This window comes from Sturnira hondurensis, unplaced genomic scaffold (assembly GCF_014824575.4).
Source record: "Sturnira hondurensis isolate 20B ecotype Veracruz unplaced genomic scaffold, ASM1482457v3 Scaffold0014345, whole genome shotgun sequence".
Classification (NCBI taxonomy): domain Eukaryota; kingdom Metazoa; phylum Chordata; class Mammalia; order Chiroptera; family Phyllostomidae; genus Sturnira; species Sturnira hondurensis.
The window spans coordinates 88600-104400 of record NW_028086976.1 but is presented as its reverse complement, the minus strand read 5'-3'; the positions used below and the strand labels follow the sequence as shown (position 1 = coordinate 104400).

The following is a 15801-nucleotide window of genomic DNA, read 5'->3' as shown; positions in this document are numbered from 1 at the left end:
CCCCACTCCAGCTGGAGCTGTGATCTGCTTAGTTCCTCAGTGTCAAGCATATTCTCTGTGGTCCAAGGAAGTCTGTCTGTGGGCTTTCCCAATGCAAAGTGCAAGACTACAGGAGATGGATGGATGGTGATGGGAGAAGGGAGGGGAGAGAGAAGAAGGAGACTGAGAGGCACACACAGCTGGCAGAAGCCCATCTCCAGCTGTTGGGCGGGCTGTTTCCTTTGATAAAGCACTTGGCAGTACTCCCAGTTCTGTAGTTTCTGGCCTGCAAAAAGCACACCCAAAGCACGAAGCACAAACCTGCCTGTGGGAGGACTTTAGCCTTCCTTTGTTTTCTTTCTTTCTTTCCTTGTTTTAGGCTTTAGAAAATGCACCCCCCCTCCCAAGGAAACTTGTCCCTCCCCTACACTTGGGCCAAGTGAAGTTGTACCAACAGGCAATATGGGCTGGGCCACTGGGGTTTCATCACAGAAATTCAGTGGCACAGGGCCACACTTGAGGGTCCAGGATGGGTGTGCAGTGAGGCCTTGGCACATGTGTTTGTGAGTATGCGTGTGTGTGAATGAGAGGGCGAGAGACAGAAAATTTGTGTTTGTGTTTGTCTGAGAAGCTGTGCTTGTTGTGGCTGATACTGCCTTCTGTGTGGCACGTCATTCCTCTCCCCATCTAGGCTCCTTCCAGCTCACTAATATTTCCCAGGAAAGGACTAGGTAATAGGGGTAGTACCAGGATCACATGATCACACAGAACAATAAGGCTTCTTCCAACTCCTGGTCCTGTGGCTTCACAGAAGACTGCTTCCTCTCTCCCTGGTAAAACAAGAAGCCTGGCTTAAAGTTCTCCAAGGTGCCTTCAAGGAACCAGAGCGTGATGTGTCACAGAGCCCCTTCATCCTCATTTACTCCAGGCTCATTTACAGCCTAATGGCAAATGGCCCCAGGTCCATAGTTTGACCAACCCCCAGAAGGCCTCTGTTACTCCCAGTTTCCCAGATTCCGGAGGAGAACTTGATCTGATCCAGGAGCTTGCATAGCCTCTTCACATCATTCCCAGAACTCCCCATTCAGGAGCCCCAAGCACAGTGCCCACTCCCACCCCAACCAGCCCCAAGGTGCCCAGGGTCTGGAGTCTCAGAGGGGCCCTTTCAGGGTCAGTTCACCAGGCTGCCACCAAGGGGAAGGACCCTGCCCAATCAGGCAGGAGACAGTGGCTCCAGCAGAAGTGAGAGAACTTCCTCTGAAACCTGAGGGAAAGGCAGCTGTCCTGTCTGGAACAGCTCAGGATGGCCATGAACCACTCCACCTTACAATGCTCACAGCTCAAACTAGAGTGGCTGCTTGCCTTTAGTGATGGGAGAGAGCAGTTGGGAAGAAGCAAACATAACACAAAAACAAACACAGCCTGGGAACTTTGGACCAGCTTCCAAACTGAAAGTCCTCAAATGTCCCTTGCTTCTCCCTCCCAAAATCGTTTACTTAGGGAAAAAGGGAGGACACTAGACTCCAGGATGGCAAAGCCAGAAGACATTTAGTCCAACCATTTCATATTACATTTTGGAAAACTGAGACCCAGAGTAAGGCAGAGACTTTTGCTGGTTAGCAGAAAAGCTGGCCTGAAAAGTCAGGGTGCTATCCCAAAGATTTCTGGGTCCTGACCATGGTGGAAAGAAGATACACAAACCCGAGGCCCAAGCAGGAATTTTGGGGCCCAGAAGCTGCAAGGTGAAATAGGCAATGCAGTCTGTTGAGCTGACAGTGGATTGAGGGTGCTGTGGGCTGTGAGCACTTTAGACCACTTACACCTAAAGAAAGATATGCCTGTTGACACTACTGTGCCAGGTAGGCATCACATCTGGGGCTCAGTGTCAAGCCTGAGTTGGGTTGGAGACCCTTGCTCTTCCCTATATTTACCTTTTCTACAGTATTTACAGTATTCTACATAGTGACGGCTCAAGCTCTAAAAGAGGGTATAATCTTAGCCATAGTTTCTCCACTGGCTGGTGAGGCAGTCTGGAGAACTAACCACAGTAGGTAGCCTTTGCATTCCTTCTGGATTTAGAATCCATCTTGCTCCTTTCCAGCCTAGATACAATGCTCCAGTTGCAAACAGGAAAAGGAAATGAGTATGTGAGATTGCCTACTGGCTTCAAAAAGGTGATGAGCCATGAATAGCCTTCTTAACCTTGAGCAGGCTCTAGGGCCAGATTGTGGACAGATGGCTAACCCTGGCATGCTCAGGCCAAAATTAAATCAACTGGGTCTGTGATCAAGCCACAATCTGGAGATGAAGCTGAGTTGATCTTGCCATCTCTGATATAGCCAAGCCTACACCACTAGAAGCCACCAATCCTTCACTATGGCCAGCATGGAAATAGTACAGTTTTCTGAGAGAGGGTGCTCTGGATACCTGGAAGGTCTATTAAAATAAAGAGCTCAGCATGAAAGACAATCATGCCCACTACTTTCAATACTTAAAGACATGTTTTGGAACCTGCTCCAAGCCCATTCAATTCCCCTTGTTCTTGCTGAGGGTTAGTTATTGTATACAGTGACAGAATAAGGTCCTTCTTGACCTTCTATGCATGCTGTACACCTAAATTCCAGACAGTCACAATTGTCACTTCATTCCACCTATCATTTTACAGAGCCCATCATTTTATAGGACGTTTTGGTACACGTTACTTTGCATCCGTGTACATAAATCTTTATAATTGTTCTTGAGTAATTTCTCTGCATGTATTCCATCTTCCCAACTTGACCCAAAGCTCTTGAAAGGTTGAAAGCAGGCCTTTGGTGTTTTTTCTCCCTTCCTCCCTTCTTCTGTGGTACTCAGGACAGAGGTGTCACCAAGGAAATGGTCTCAATAGTGCTTGTTCAACTCAGTAGCAACAATTAGGGAGGCCAGATAATTTCTGAATTCATCTGCAAGTGTATACAGTGATGACTAAAATGTGCTGCAGCAAAGAAAAAAGTATTCTTGAAGGGAGGGTCACCCAACGCCAGCATGTCAGTTGACTTAACCACTCCCTCCTTGTCACATATTGATGACCTAACAAATAAGCAGCTGGGACAAGGATGGGGTTCCTCCCATCAAGTGTCCATTACACCCAGGAGCTGGACATTCCATTTCCTTGCATCCTCACCTCTGTTTCACCCATCTCTTTGACAACAAGGTGTTAAGCTACTTTTTGGGTTCATTTCCAGAAGTGCCAGTCTCCCTGAATCTAGCTGCATGACAACATTGAATCCAGAGTGAGTTGTTGATAGGACATTATTTGAAATTAGAGATCACGTTTGTTAATAAATGTGTATTTACATATACCTTGTTTATGGGTTTACCTAGGAAAACATATAAGGGGACTGGTTTTGATGCTGGACACACATATTTGGATTACAGCCCTAAGTATTTAGGCATACTTTTCCTAAACACTCATTTCAATCAGAACTGTCTTTAGGTTGTCCTCTTCTACTGTTTTACAAATGGCCTCACAGACTGAGTAGTCAGAAATCTTGCATTTACTAACACAGAGAATACAGAGGTAGCCTGGAGACCTATGTTATGACTAAGACTGATAATTTAGCTAATATCTCTACAAAGTGAACTACTTACTATTAACTAAGTCATTAATTAAGGCCATGTTTGCATTTCAATTGTCAGCCCCAAACATCTGTTTGTTTAAAAGAGGTCACTTTAGTTTATTATGGTTATAGCCACTGGTGAGATAATCTGCTTAGATTTCACAAGCATGTGTGAATTGCCTACCTCAGCCCTTATTTCCACAGAATAAGAGTTCTATTGAAGGCAAAAAATCCGACTAAAGATAATAAATGATTTTCCTCTCAACAGAAGTAAAAACAAGGCTTTAATTGATTTGCCACAATTCTAGGATTCGATATCTATATTATATTTTTTAATGATGTTAATCTGTCCAGGGGTGACCCACAGGATTCCCATTGCTCCAAGAATAATCTTTAGGCAGACATTTCATTGGCTCAGAGATTGTTTTCCAAGCACTGAGTGTTGCTCTTCTTAATGGTGGAGTCACCCTCACTGTGTTGGCAGAGATTGCAGGTGGCCTGAGAGAGGGGGTAGAGAGGTAAGGGATGATAGAGATCATGAACAGAGAAAGGGCAGACAAATGTTAGAAAATATCTCCTTAAGGAGAAAGAAACAGAGGCAGAGGATTTAAAGAAGTCTGGAGGTGGAGAAAAAAGAATGGAGACAGGCAAACAATAAACTTGAGAATAACCCATACATATACATCAAACAAACCCTTACCAGATACACACATATACAGTACCTCTTTCATATATACCTTCCTCACCCTAACTCTCAAGCCCCATATATAAGAATAGACTCAAATGGAGTCACACCCATATGTTTCTCACACACAAGAGCACCGACCCTCCCAGATGCTGTCCTTCCAGCTATCCCTTGAAAAACACAGGTATCTCTTCCTCCCATCCCCAACACACAAATATGTTTACCAAACATTTTGCTATACCCTTTTGGCACACGATTTCAACATTTTTATGTATATCCATATTATAACCCAAACTCCCTCCATACATTCAAGTCCTTACATATGTACACAGCTATACATATACACACACTCATATACATCCTTCTTCCCAACAAAGACAGGAGTCTGTGCTCAATAAATGCTAGTGCTTTCTATCTTGGTAGACGGGATTTAAAGGAGTGACTGTATAGCTGGGCGAATAAGCGAAGTACTTTTTCTAGTGGTTCTTAGCATAGTGGAAAAGTCCATGGAGGACATTTGAAATTCCTCACAGAGTTCATTCCCCTGGCCTGTTATAGACAAGATACCAGTGGTAACCTTTAGTAACTGCCAAAAGCTGCTAAGGCTCTCTTGGTCCTGCTATGCTAGCTGACCTTTGCAAGGAATTCTGGGTATTTTGAACTAAGACCAATTAGTATAAGAAAAAAAACAACAACACAGAAACAAAACCCTTTCCCTGGTATTTACGAACAATACTAAAGTGTCTGTCCAAATTTACCAGGCATGCCTGGCCTATGGCAAGATGGTGAAGCAGGACAAGTTGATTTTAAAGTCTGCCACAACTGGATGCCCTCTTGGAGTCTGCTCCCTTACCCCATCACCACACATGTCCTGGAACCTCATCTTGTCCCCTGCCAGTGGGCTGACTCTGTGCTGGCCAAAGAAGACTAAAATTGGGGAAAGGACTTGGATTTGACTAGAAGGAAGTCATGGGCAAGCTTAAGAGGGAGCAGTGAGTCCATTAAATCTAAGATCTAAGTGTCAGGCACTGTGTGATCTCTGCAGTGCCATCTACACAGGAACTCTTTTGGTCCAGGGAGTTTTTCTTCAAGTCCCACTTGCCTACACATTAAAAAATTCCAATGTGGCTTGGTGAAAAGCAATCAGATCTGTTATTGACACTGTTTCATTCTGAATAGCATGGGGGACTACAGCTTTCTTTACTTAGCTCACTAGTCAGCTAACAAGCATTTTTCCAAGCACCTACTGTGCACAGCGCACTGTCCCAAACACTCAGCTCTTGCCCTCATTGCTGATGCGATTGAATTTCTGAATATAGGCTGTTGCCAGACATCCAATTTTCTGAGTTCCTGCTCTGACAGGGAACAATGACTAATGAACCAAACATCAGGGAGGGCCCTCTGATCTCTAGCACAGAACATGCCTATAAAGGCAGAGTCTAATTTGTTCAGCAAGCAGTTGCCAATTCTTCTGGGATCTTAATTACCTGGAGCAGTTTATATGGGTGAATCCCCCTGGGAGAGAAACCCTGAACCCTGTCTTTCTCATACCCTAGGCCCCATAAATGACTTTAAGCCTCAGCCATCGCACATGGGTACAAAGTCCAGGCCACGGAAGTTCGTCAGACACTGAAAACAGCCCTTCTTCACACCACTATACATATCCTTCCTACACACACATGATGGGGTGGGGAAAGACTGGCAGCAGTGGGTTTTAGCAGAAAGTACTCTGGACTGCAAATTGGTAGATCTGGGTATCAACCTAGTTCTACTTCAGCTTCTCTGTGTGACTTTAGCTAAGACTTTTTCTGTTTCTGAACATCTGTATCCTCTTATAAAATGGTCATACAGCTCTTTATGGACCTTTCCAGTTCTAGGACTTAAATTCTGCTTCCTGGGCCTGAAGAGAACTATGTGACCAGGTGTTTATAAAATGGAGGTGAGACAAGATGGTTGGCTCAGGAGCCCAAGCAATCACCATCATGAAGAATGGGAAATATAGCTATCTCCTCTAGTTAGCCCTTCCCAAAGTCTATACTACTTCCAAAGAGTTTCACAAACCAGGCTGGTGGATCCGGTGGCACTATAGGTCCGTTATTCCTTTCTGCCTCATGTCCTTTCCCGTCACTGCTTTTATAACCTTTGTTCCAACCAACTCTTGTTCTTTTTAACCAGCCCTTTAGCTCAAACTGACTAGTTCCATTTAGCAAACTCTACAGATAAGCCAATGAGTAAATGGTTTCAAGAGTCTCTTGAGTCTGTAAAATGTAAATAACAGCCTCTGTCTTGGTGGCCTTCATGGGCTTCCCAAAGGATCAAATAAGATAATGTCTATGAACGTGCTTTGGGAATTGTCAAGTGCTATGCAAATTCAAGGGATTATTATTAATGATGGATGAGAGGCAGCCACGTGATCTGAGGAACAGAGAGCAACTTGCTTGCTCTACTCCTAATCTTCCCTGAGTAAAGGCATTGGCATTGCCAGCCAGTCTGCAGCCAACTAACATATCAGTTGGAATAGTTATTTAACTAGTGTTACCATCATTGTCTCCTGGCAGAATTCATAGGAAAGAGGACAAGAAAGGAGTAGGTCAATTGGGGTATGAAGGAAATCCTAGAGTAGTGATTTTAAAAAGTGGATCCTTTCTTTCAATCTGTCTCACATGGTGAATTCAATTTATGAAACAGATTAAGCAGAGCTACTCTAGTTAAGGTTGGGGCAAGGGGCACAGGGCCCCAGTGGCTGGGCTCTCCACTTGCCCTTGAGATCAGTTTGGTGGGTTCCTAAGATTCCAAAGGAGCACACTGAAAAAAGAAGTGTGTAGAGCAGGAGCTCTTCTTGCTTGATACCTGGTACTCAGAGGCATTTAAGAGGTAGCCACAGGCTGGGCACTGGAGGGTGGGTGTTGCAGGACACAGAGGTGAGAGAATGTTATAGAAAGACAGGGTTGAGTGGAACACTTTTGTCTATCTAGCAGCTTTATCTAGGGTCCCAGGCCTATATTCTTGGGTTATGCTAGAATGGGGTTGCAACTTTGTGAATCTGCACTGTAATACCTATGAAAAATGTGGATCTAGAAACAGGTAAAACAACGGTCCAAATCAAATAAACATGAGCAGTGCTCCTACTTTCTCAGCTTTGAGGAGGAATGAGTTGTTCCCTAGGATGAGTCTACTGAAGCAACCCCTTCCAATTTGTGGCCCCATTGTGAATAGCCATCCCTGCCAGAGACATAAGGAAAAGGCCAAAAGGAATTGGCCAGAGAGTTTTAGGTGGACTCAGTGGCCAGACACATAGAAACCTACAACCAGCCCAGGGGCTGGGCAGAGGAAAAGTGATGGAAGTGTCAGCTGAAAGCAACAGCAAATCCTGCATTCCAAGCAGGGGGTACTGAGCATGACCATGATTGTATCCCAGAGTTGAAGACCTAGAACAAGGAGAGAGAGCTAGGCAGTTGACGGGTGGGAAAACAGAGAACAGCTCTTTCATGGAGCACTTGCTCCATTTTCCTACCATCTCCACCCAAACAGGCTCAGCAACAGGGTACAACTGACTGACTAGGCAGAAACTGATCAGATACTGCAGGTATAAGCTTAATGTTCCAGGCTGGATAAAGGTATGTGTGTCCAAGACTTTCACAGGCAGGACACTGGTGGTTACTGACTCTCTAAGGCAAATGGAACAGTGTCAGGGATTTTGTTATAGTTGCTGCAATAGGAAGTATATAATTAGTAATAATAATAATAATAACCACCACCACCAAGGGGTACATGATGCTGGCATCCTAGAAACATCCTGTCCTGGTATTTCTTATAATTCAGGCCCTTTTCACAAAGCCCAGCATCGTTCTCTAAGATATTCTTATTCCACATGTGTCTTCCCCTGATTCCTTTTCCACATGTGGTGGCCCAAAGTTCCTTCTCAAATTACCCTGAGGTAGCTGCTACAGAGACAGGTTTGCTGTGCCAGGACTGCGCAGGAAATGGGTAACCCAGAGCAGAAGATCAGCAGCAAAAGCCACTTTGTGCTTGAAGGAAACAAGAGCATTTGGAATTATGGCATACTTGGGAGGAGGGGAAAAGGTTGTTACATCAGTTCAGACAATCTTTGTCCCTGCTTTTCTGGAAGGGAGCAGTGGGACCATCTCGGAAAATGTGTTGGATGAGAGAATCACTTGGCTAAGGGTTACTTCCCCTGCATAACATTGTGTGAGCACAGACACAGGGAAGGAGGTGGAGAGGGGGGCTCCTAAGGGGCCTGGAAAGGAACAGAACTCAACGAGGCAAGAAGAGCAACTGAGCCAAAAATAGCTTTGCAACAGATCCTTCTGAAGGACTTGTTCTGTAAGTGGTTAGAGCTCCTCCCTTTAAGGGAGAATGGTTTTGCTATTACAAGTAATTGCCTCCTTCTTGCTTTCTCAGATATTTTTTAAAAAGTCAAATGAGTCAGGTATACATGAAGGGGAATTCCCAGTTTTCCCCTACAGCTTCCAAAGTGCCTGCCTGACTAGTGTGGGGAAGGCACAGGCACCTAGGCTGACTTCAACGACCTGATCTGCATGCTAAACTGGAGCCTTCATCCTGCCACTCACCCTCCTTGTGTATGGGCATCTAGGATGCCATCTATTAAAGTCATTGATATCCTTAGAGATAACCTTACACATATATGGAGAGGGTGACCACCTGCTGCCTGCTTGGTATGATTTGGGGGGGGGGGGCTAAAGGTCAGAGGAACCTTGCCCAAAAAGGTCAGCTGCACTAGCCCACAGATGAGTCTTCAGTTCTCACTTTGCTTACCCCTTTTGATAGAATTGTGACTTGGGATGGGGTAGGATATTCATTTACTATCACCTGCTTACACCTTAGCTGGATTCACTCTACCACATTAGCAGTGGCAGAAAGCAAGTCTACCCCTGGGGGACGGTTAAGACACGGGGAGATCAGGAAAATTCTGGAACATGAGCTATCACCTTGTAGTTGAGACCCATGAGCAGCTGGAGATAGTTTGAGGGAGCTTGTACTAGAAGGTGGAATGGGAGAGAAAAGAGTGTCAAAACTAAACCTTCCCCAGTTCACCAGTTTCTGAGGGATCACCATGCTTCCTCTACCCCAGCTGATAATGCTTCAGATTTGGTAAGCAGGTTTACAACAAGGAATATCCCATCTCCTCTCCAGACTGAGGCATTTCCTCAGAATTCATACTCATCTCCTCCTACTTAGTGCAGAGACCATGAGGGTCCCTGTAGTACAGTTTGTGGAGGAATGAGGTCTAGAGCGAGGGTGCCACTCACCTTCCCTACAGGGCTTCAAAACCTACCATGGCTTATCCCTTCCCTCACGAGAAGAGGAGCATGAAAACACTCCTTACTTCTTTGTCATGGGAGGTGAGGGTAGAATTTGCTCCCTTGGCCAAGTCCCTGTCTGGAAACAAACAATAGAAAAGGAATATACAAAGAGCTGCACCCGGAGGTCAGGAGTGTGTCTTCACTGATGCCAAGCAGACCTGAGTAGAGTGGGTGCTCCCAAAGACAGCTAGGTTGAACTTTGCAGCTGGGGTCCCTTTGCACTAGTAAAAGTTTGAAGCCAGCCATCTGGACAACTACAGACCTTAAGTATGGAGTACTGCTGCCCAGTTTAGAGTTCCCAGATATACACAGCCATGAAAGACTAATAAAGATGCCAGGGGAGTGGGTCTAGAAACCTCACAGCAGGGAAAGGGATGTGGAACAAATATAGTCCTAGGCCCAGCAGAGGGCCCATAGCCAAAATATGCCTGGCAGGCAAAAAATATAAAAATCAATTGACAAAGATAGCAAGAATTAAGTCTAGGTAGAGTCTGACTAAGTGAATTCCCTGGACTTTGTGAGCTGTCTGGACTGGAGGAATCCCATCTACCCAGGCTGCCATAGTACCACAATGGAGAAATGGCATCAGCTGCAAGCTGCTGCAGCTAGCTCAACAGTCTGGGGCCTGTCCCCTTGGCCTCTAACTGCCAGGCAAAAAGCAAGCCTCTTCTTTCCTTCTTCCACCTACAGCTTGGCTCCTGGCAGGGTGCACCTGGCCAGCTCTGCTCTGTTTTCTTAAGTGTTCACTGAGCCAGAAAGGAGCCAGTGAGGAAAGAAGTGAGTGAGGAGAGAGAATGGACTCAAGGAAGGGAGGAAGGGCCAAGTTGCCAGCCTCCTGAGGTAGCACAGATTCCAAATGAATATACTACTGACTGTGAAAGGTAGCAGGGCTGTCTCTTCCAATTTGTGCATTTCTGGGAGTTACTTCTCAGCTCACACTTCCCTCCCATGACAGATACAAGTCCTTGGCTGAAGATGCTGTTGTGCCCCTTCCTGTCTCAGATGTGATTTTCCTCAGATGAACTGCACCACCTCCTTCAGACTTGCATAGGTCAGATGTCCAGACCAGGCACAGTGATGCCGCCATCAAGCTATGATGATGAGGGAGAAGGGAACTATGACATACTGTCAATTCCCTGGCCTTGTGTCTCTGCAGTCAAACTAGATTCCAGTAGAAAGGCCCCTTAGACCTTCCTGGGCAAATCCATGGCATAAACAAGCATATGACACATTTCATAAGACACACAGGAAAGACTTCCATATGTCTGAAAACCAAATCCCAGGTATTTCTGCTTGGCTTTTCCATTTGTGAAGTGTCTCTGGCAATGCTTGGCCTCATCTTAGCTTCTCTGTGCAACCTGTTTTTCCTCCTAGTTTCTGTGTACACAAGAGATGCAAGCTCATTTTCATCTGAGCCCAAAGTAGAGAGACAAAACTACTAAAAAAATTAGAACCATAGTGCAGCTTCAAAGAGTTACATGTGATTTTTTTCATATTATCTTCTATTTGGAATTATCCATGAAATATGTCCAATGTTACCTCAGCCACCTGAAATTCAACTATGATTGTATTTGGAATCAGTGTGTGAGTGAACACTTTATTTTTTCAAGAATCTTCTTTCTTTATGCCCGACTTGGTTTGGTGTCAAGGTGGCCTTGCATGCCTGACACTACCCAGAGACTAGATAGAATGGTGGGGGGAACTTGGGATTTACTGACTGCTATGAAAAATCCACAAAGTGAATAATGAATATAAGAATAATCAAAATGTGCTTCCACCTAGATACAAGAATGGAGTTATGTGGGTGGATAGGGCAGCTAAAGACGGAGGCTACAGTGAAATGTTAGCACACAATTTAGTATCAAAGAACGAGCATGATCCTAGGTGCTCTAAATAGGAAAAAGGCACGTAGGAAATATGAGATCATTTTCCTTCTCTATTCCATGGCCACCAGCCACTAATGAAACCCTACACTACTCCACTCTCCTATGGGGCAGCTAGCTCAGGGGGTTAGGGCAGGCAATTGGGTTTTCTGAGGTTCCATTAACTTTGCTCCTTTCCTAACCTGCCATATTGCAAATGTGTGTCATTGGTCAGAGGAGAGATTGGGGTGGTTGGCTAAAGGCAAAGATGTGTCTGCTACACTCTCAGCTGCTACAGAGGACAGTATGAAATCTCTGGTGGAGAATTTGTAAACTATCTAAAGGGCGGAGAAAAATACAATCTTGTTCAATTGCCTTTTTATTTTTTAAATAGATTTAGCCAATTTGGAAAAGAAGGCTGGCAAGGGACAAAGTAACTACCATTTAAGCATATTAAGTGCTGTAGAGGAAGACTAGAGGACAGAATTTACAAGGAAAAATCTCAGAGACCAAAGGTTGTTAAACACTAGACTGTACAACCAAAGACATTGTGGAATTTCCTTTCTTAGAGGTGTTTGAAGCCCAGATGTCTCTCTGGATTATTTTGCTAAAGATAATTGGAGGGACAAGATAACATGGGAAAGTCATGTAAGGCTCCTGAGGTACAAGCCAGCCAAAAGACAGAAGACCAGACCTTTCTCACTTCTCTACCTCCCTTCAGGGCTCACCATCATAATCCACAAAGTGAGCCCTGGAAGGAAGCAGGACTAAAAATCATGTTCTTTATCTCAGAGCAATGGAAGGGGGAAGTAGAGCAAAGAGCCCATCACAAAATCCCATCAGAAGTGGGAACCCTTTTGTCCAGTTTGATTTTATACAAATTTCCTACCAAATCTTACCTGAATCTGTCTGGAAATCAACCCAAGTTCATGTGAAATTGCTGAAATGACACATTTCCTATCCTTTTACTGTGGCTTTGTGCATTCAGAAAAAGATTGTAACCTCTTTGACATACTTCTGGAAATACTTCCTTACATTTGAGTTGAATATGCCCATGAACAACGCTGAGAAGACATTCATGAAAGCTGATGAGAACAACCTCAACAACCTTCTAGTGGCTGCTTCCCTGTGTGTGCCAGTGTGTGACAGAGACAGTGATCTGGAGCAAGGGAAAAGCCTGCTGCTAATCTGGAGTGTTGAGTGTCACGGGGCAGAGCAGGACACAACAGATATAAAAATAGCAGGGTGTTTTTATACTTGGAATAGGGTTGTCAGAGAAGGTCTTCAAGCTAGGTAGGTATACATGGACAGGATAATCTCAAACCATACTGTATGGCTTCTATGTCCCTCTGGCTTCTCTTGCCCACCTCCTTTGACAATGCGGTATATGACCCCAAATCCAGCAATTTGTCTACCACTGTCAAGATTTTGGCCATATTTGAGTACCACTGCTTTCGTTATTTATTTCATATTTTCTCTAAAATTACCTTAACAAGATTCACTTTTTAAAAATGCTTCCACCTTGGAAATATTTTTGAAATCATAGGGTGTATATATTAGATACATTCTCCCCTGAATACATGTTAAATAAATAACTATAAAAATAGAAAAAAGAAAGTTGGTCCACCTACCACATAAAATCATCATGCACACCACCAGCATATGTTTGCTGGGCTAGGGAAACAGTGGTCTCTCTATAGTACATGCAGATGGTCCCCACTGCCAACAAGCACGGCTTTATTTCTTCTCCAATGTAAAGTGGGCAGGGTTTTAGACCGCCTGAATGGCCAGGATGTCATCATGAGCTTGCCTCCCTCGCCTTCCTCTCAGGGCTAGAGCCCTGGCCCTTATTATTTTCCTCTTTTCAGGTGCCAGCCCCAGCCAAGGCTGGTGTTTATAGTAGAACACAGGCCCTTTATTTTAGGTCAAGTGCTCCTTCCCTTGAGCTATTTCCCCTGCTGAGAATTCCACACTGGACTTCACTTAACTTCGACAGTGCCCTCTGTGGAGTGGACTTCTTCTGCCTTGGCCTCAAGGTTGCTTAGGCTGAAGTGCCCCAAGCCCACATCAATAGTCCGGAGCTCACACAGGCCCCAGCAAGCAACCTGCAACTGGGGGAGCCAGGAGCATGTGGGTCCTCTAGCTGGAACACCATGTTCCCTGGGAAGCCAGTGAATCCCTGATCCTGCTTCTCAGGTGGTCAGGAGGCAAAGGAGGCTCACAACAAGAACATGAGGGTGGAGGTAAAGCACTCTGCCAGGCTGAAAGGGGTGTGTGTGTGTGTGTGTGTGTGTGTGTGAGAGAGAGAGAGAGAGAGAGAGAAATGCTAAACCCAAGCACTGACTATCAAGGTTGACCAATAAGGGAGTCAGCTTCTGCACAGATGCCTTCAAGCTAAGTGGGCATGTCCACCCCCAGGGATGTTTCCCAAGAGATTCCTATTTCAGTTGGAGAGTTAAGGTTTTGAGTGGATTACAGATTTTTATTGTTGCTAAACAGATAACCATCCCTCATTGTTCCTCCTCCTTTCCAATCCAAGCTGGATACTCTCAGGGTCTCTGCATATGAAGTCCTTAGAGGAGCAGAACTGCTCTGAGGGAGGCAGGAATGAGGCTAGGAGCTCTGTTAACTCAGTTTACAGGGTTCCCAAAGCCTCTTAATTTCCACCATCTGTGGGTAGATGCCTTCTAGTTCAGGGTGCCCAGCTTGGAAACTGTCTGGTGATGAAAAAAACATGCCAAGTGCAGACACAGACCTTGTACACATTAGTATATGTGTTGCTTAAGCAAGAAGAACCTTGCAAACTTTAAAGGACACTGTATATTATTTGTGATCTTGTTTGTTTGGAGGTGTAAACCTCCATTTGGTGAGAGCAGTGAAACAATCTATCTCCCCTCTTTCTTTCTGACTTCCTCTAAACTTTCTCCCCTCTTTCTCCCCTGCAGCAGTCTCTAAAGAGCCAAGGAGGATCACAAGGGCTCTATATAGTGCAGCCCTATTCCCTGCAGGTACTTTAAGATCCTTTTCAATCTGAGGAATCTGTAATTGATTAACTGACTGGTAAGAAATGATTGTAGAACAAACTGAACCAAGAAGAAGGAGGGCTAGCAGGGAGGGAGCAAAGTGTATGATGGTGAAGGTAAGGGTGCTAGGACAGTCAGTGGACAGGTGCCTTGACAGGTGGGGGTGGTTCCTGTTCTATTCACTATCCCCACCACAAAGTCTACAGCAGCGGAGATGTTGGTGGGTGCATGGTTGGCAGAGGACACTGGAAATGGTCGGCCATTTAGGGAGCCCTGAGCTCTTATGCTTGGGCCAGCAAGGAACTTTCTGCTTAGTACAATGCCACCTACTATGGTTTACAGACTCTGACTATATAAACCAGAGAGGGATGACCAACTTTGAAGAAATCAGAATATACAGTGAAACACTAACAGTACTAAACACCAACACTTGCCCAACAGACTGGTTTTTGGTAGCTCCTCTGTGCATTAATGGGAGAGAGTAGCTATATATAGCAGCCATCAAACTCTGATGAAAGTGGGGGTTTACCAAGGTGCCAGTCTTACCTCTCTTCTTAGGCTGTTTTATATCTGAGTGTGAACATCCAAGATCTGAAAATATTCCTAATTCAATTGAGAATTTCTGCAAAGACACACACGAAGAACTCAATAAGTGCATTCTGGGTTGAATACTTGCGTTTTGGGGCTGAAAGGGTCACTGGGAGATATTTGGTTGAGGGTTATCATTAGCAACTACACACTGACCACACCCCTGGTTATCATTACCAACTCATTTCAATCCCATCATTATTGACTTCTGAAAATCATCTCTAATGTTCCATTCAGCCTGGACTCCCTCTTGAGGTAATAACTCTTAACATATTTACCACCTTCTTCTCCTTTTCTTGTTCACGTCAACCTCATCTCCCCCATCCCATTGTTCTAACATTCAGAGGTTCAATGAATTATTCAAGTGTCCATACATCCTATCCACACACATCAAGGCTTTAGAGCCATGGTGTTCCAGAATATATAGTTGGAAGAAACCCTAAAGACCATCTTGTCTCTCACTTCCCCCATTTTGTTAGTAGGGATAGCAGTCCACAGAAGAACAGGGGGTTACTTACTCAAGCTCAAGCATAAGATTGTTGGCAAAGTCAGAACTAGACCCAGATCTTCTGGATCCAAATCTGACCCACTTTCCACCACCCTCAAGCTGTAGCTCCTCCAGGAACTGTGCCTCCTCCATGAATTCAGAGTCCTCCCCAAGCTGGAGCTCCTCCACAAGCTAGGACTCTTCTAGCCTTTCCCCCTTCATCTCACTGCTGC

The 15801-nt window shown here is 44.9% G+C and overlaps 1 protein-coding gene across 6 annotated transcripts in view; it reads right to left on the bottom strand.

Annotated features, from left to right (window-relative positions):
• Positions 1-15801, bottom strand: part of TSC22D3 (TSC22 domain family member 3) — a 58601-nt gene that overhangs the window by 25675 nt on the left and 17125 nt on the right. The window contains exon 3 of one of the 6 annotated variants that reach the window (XM_037062777.1): positions 3660-4076. The exons of the other annotated variants lie outside the window; for them this stretch is intronic. Within the exon in view, the coding sequence (XP_036918672.1) occupies positions 3920-4076 (157 nt within the window). The 3' untranslated portion in view covers positions 3660-3919. Of the gene's footprint in view, positions 1-3659; positions 4077-15801 lie in introns of those variants that run through there. 6 annotated transcript variants of the gene reach the window in all.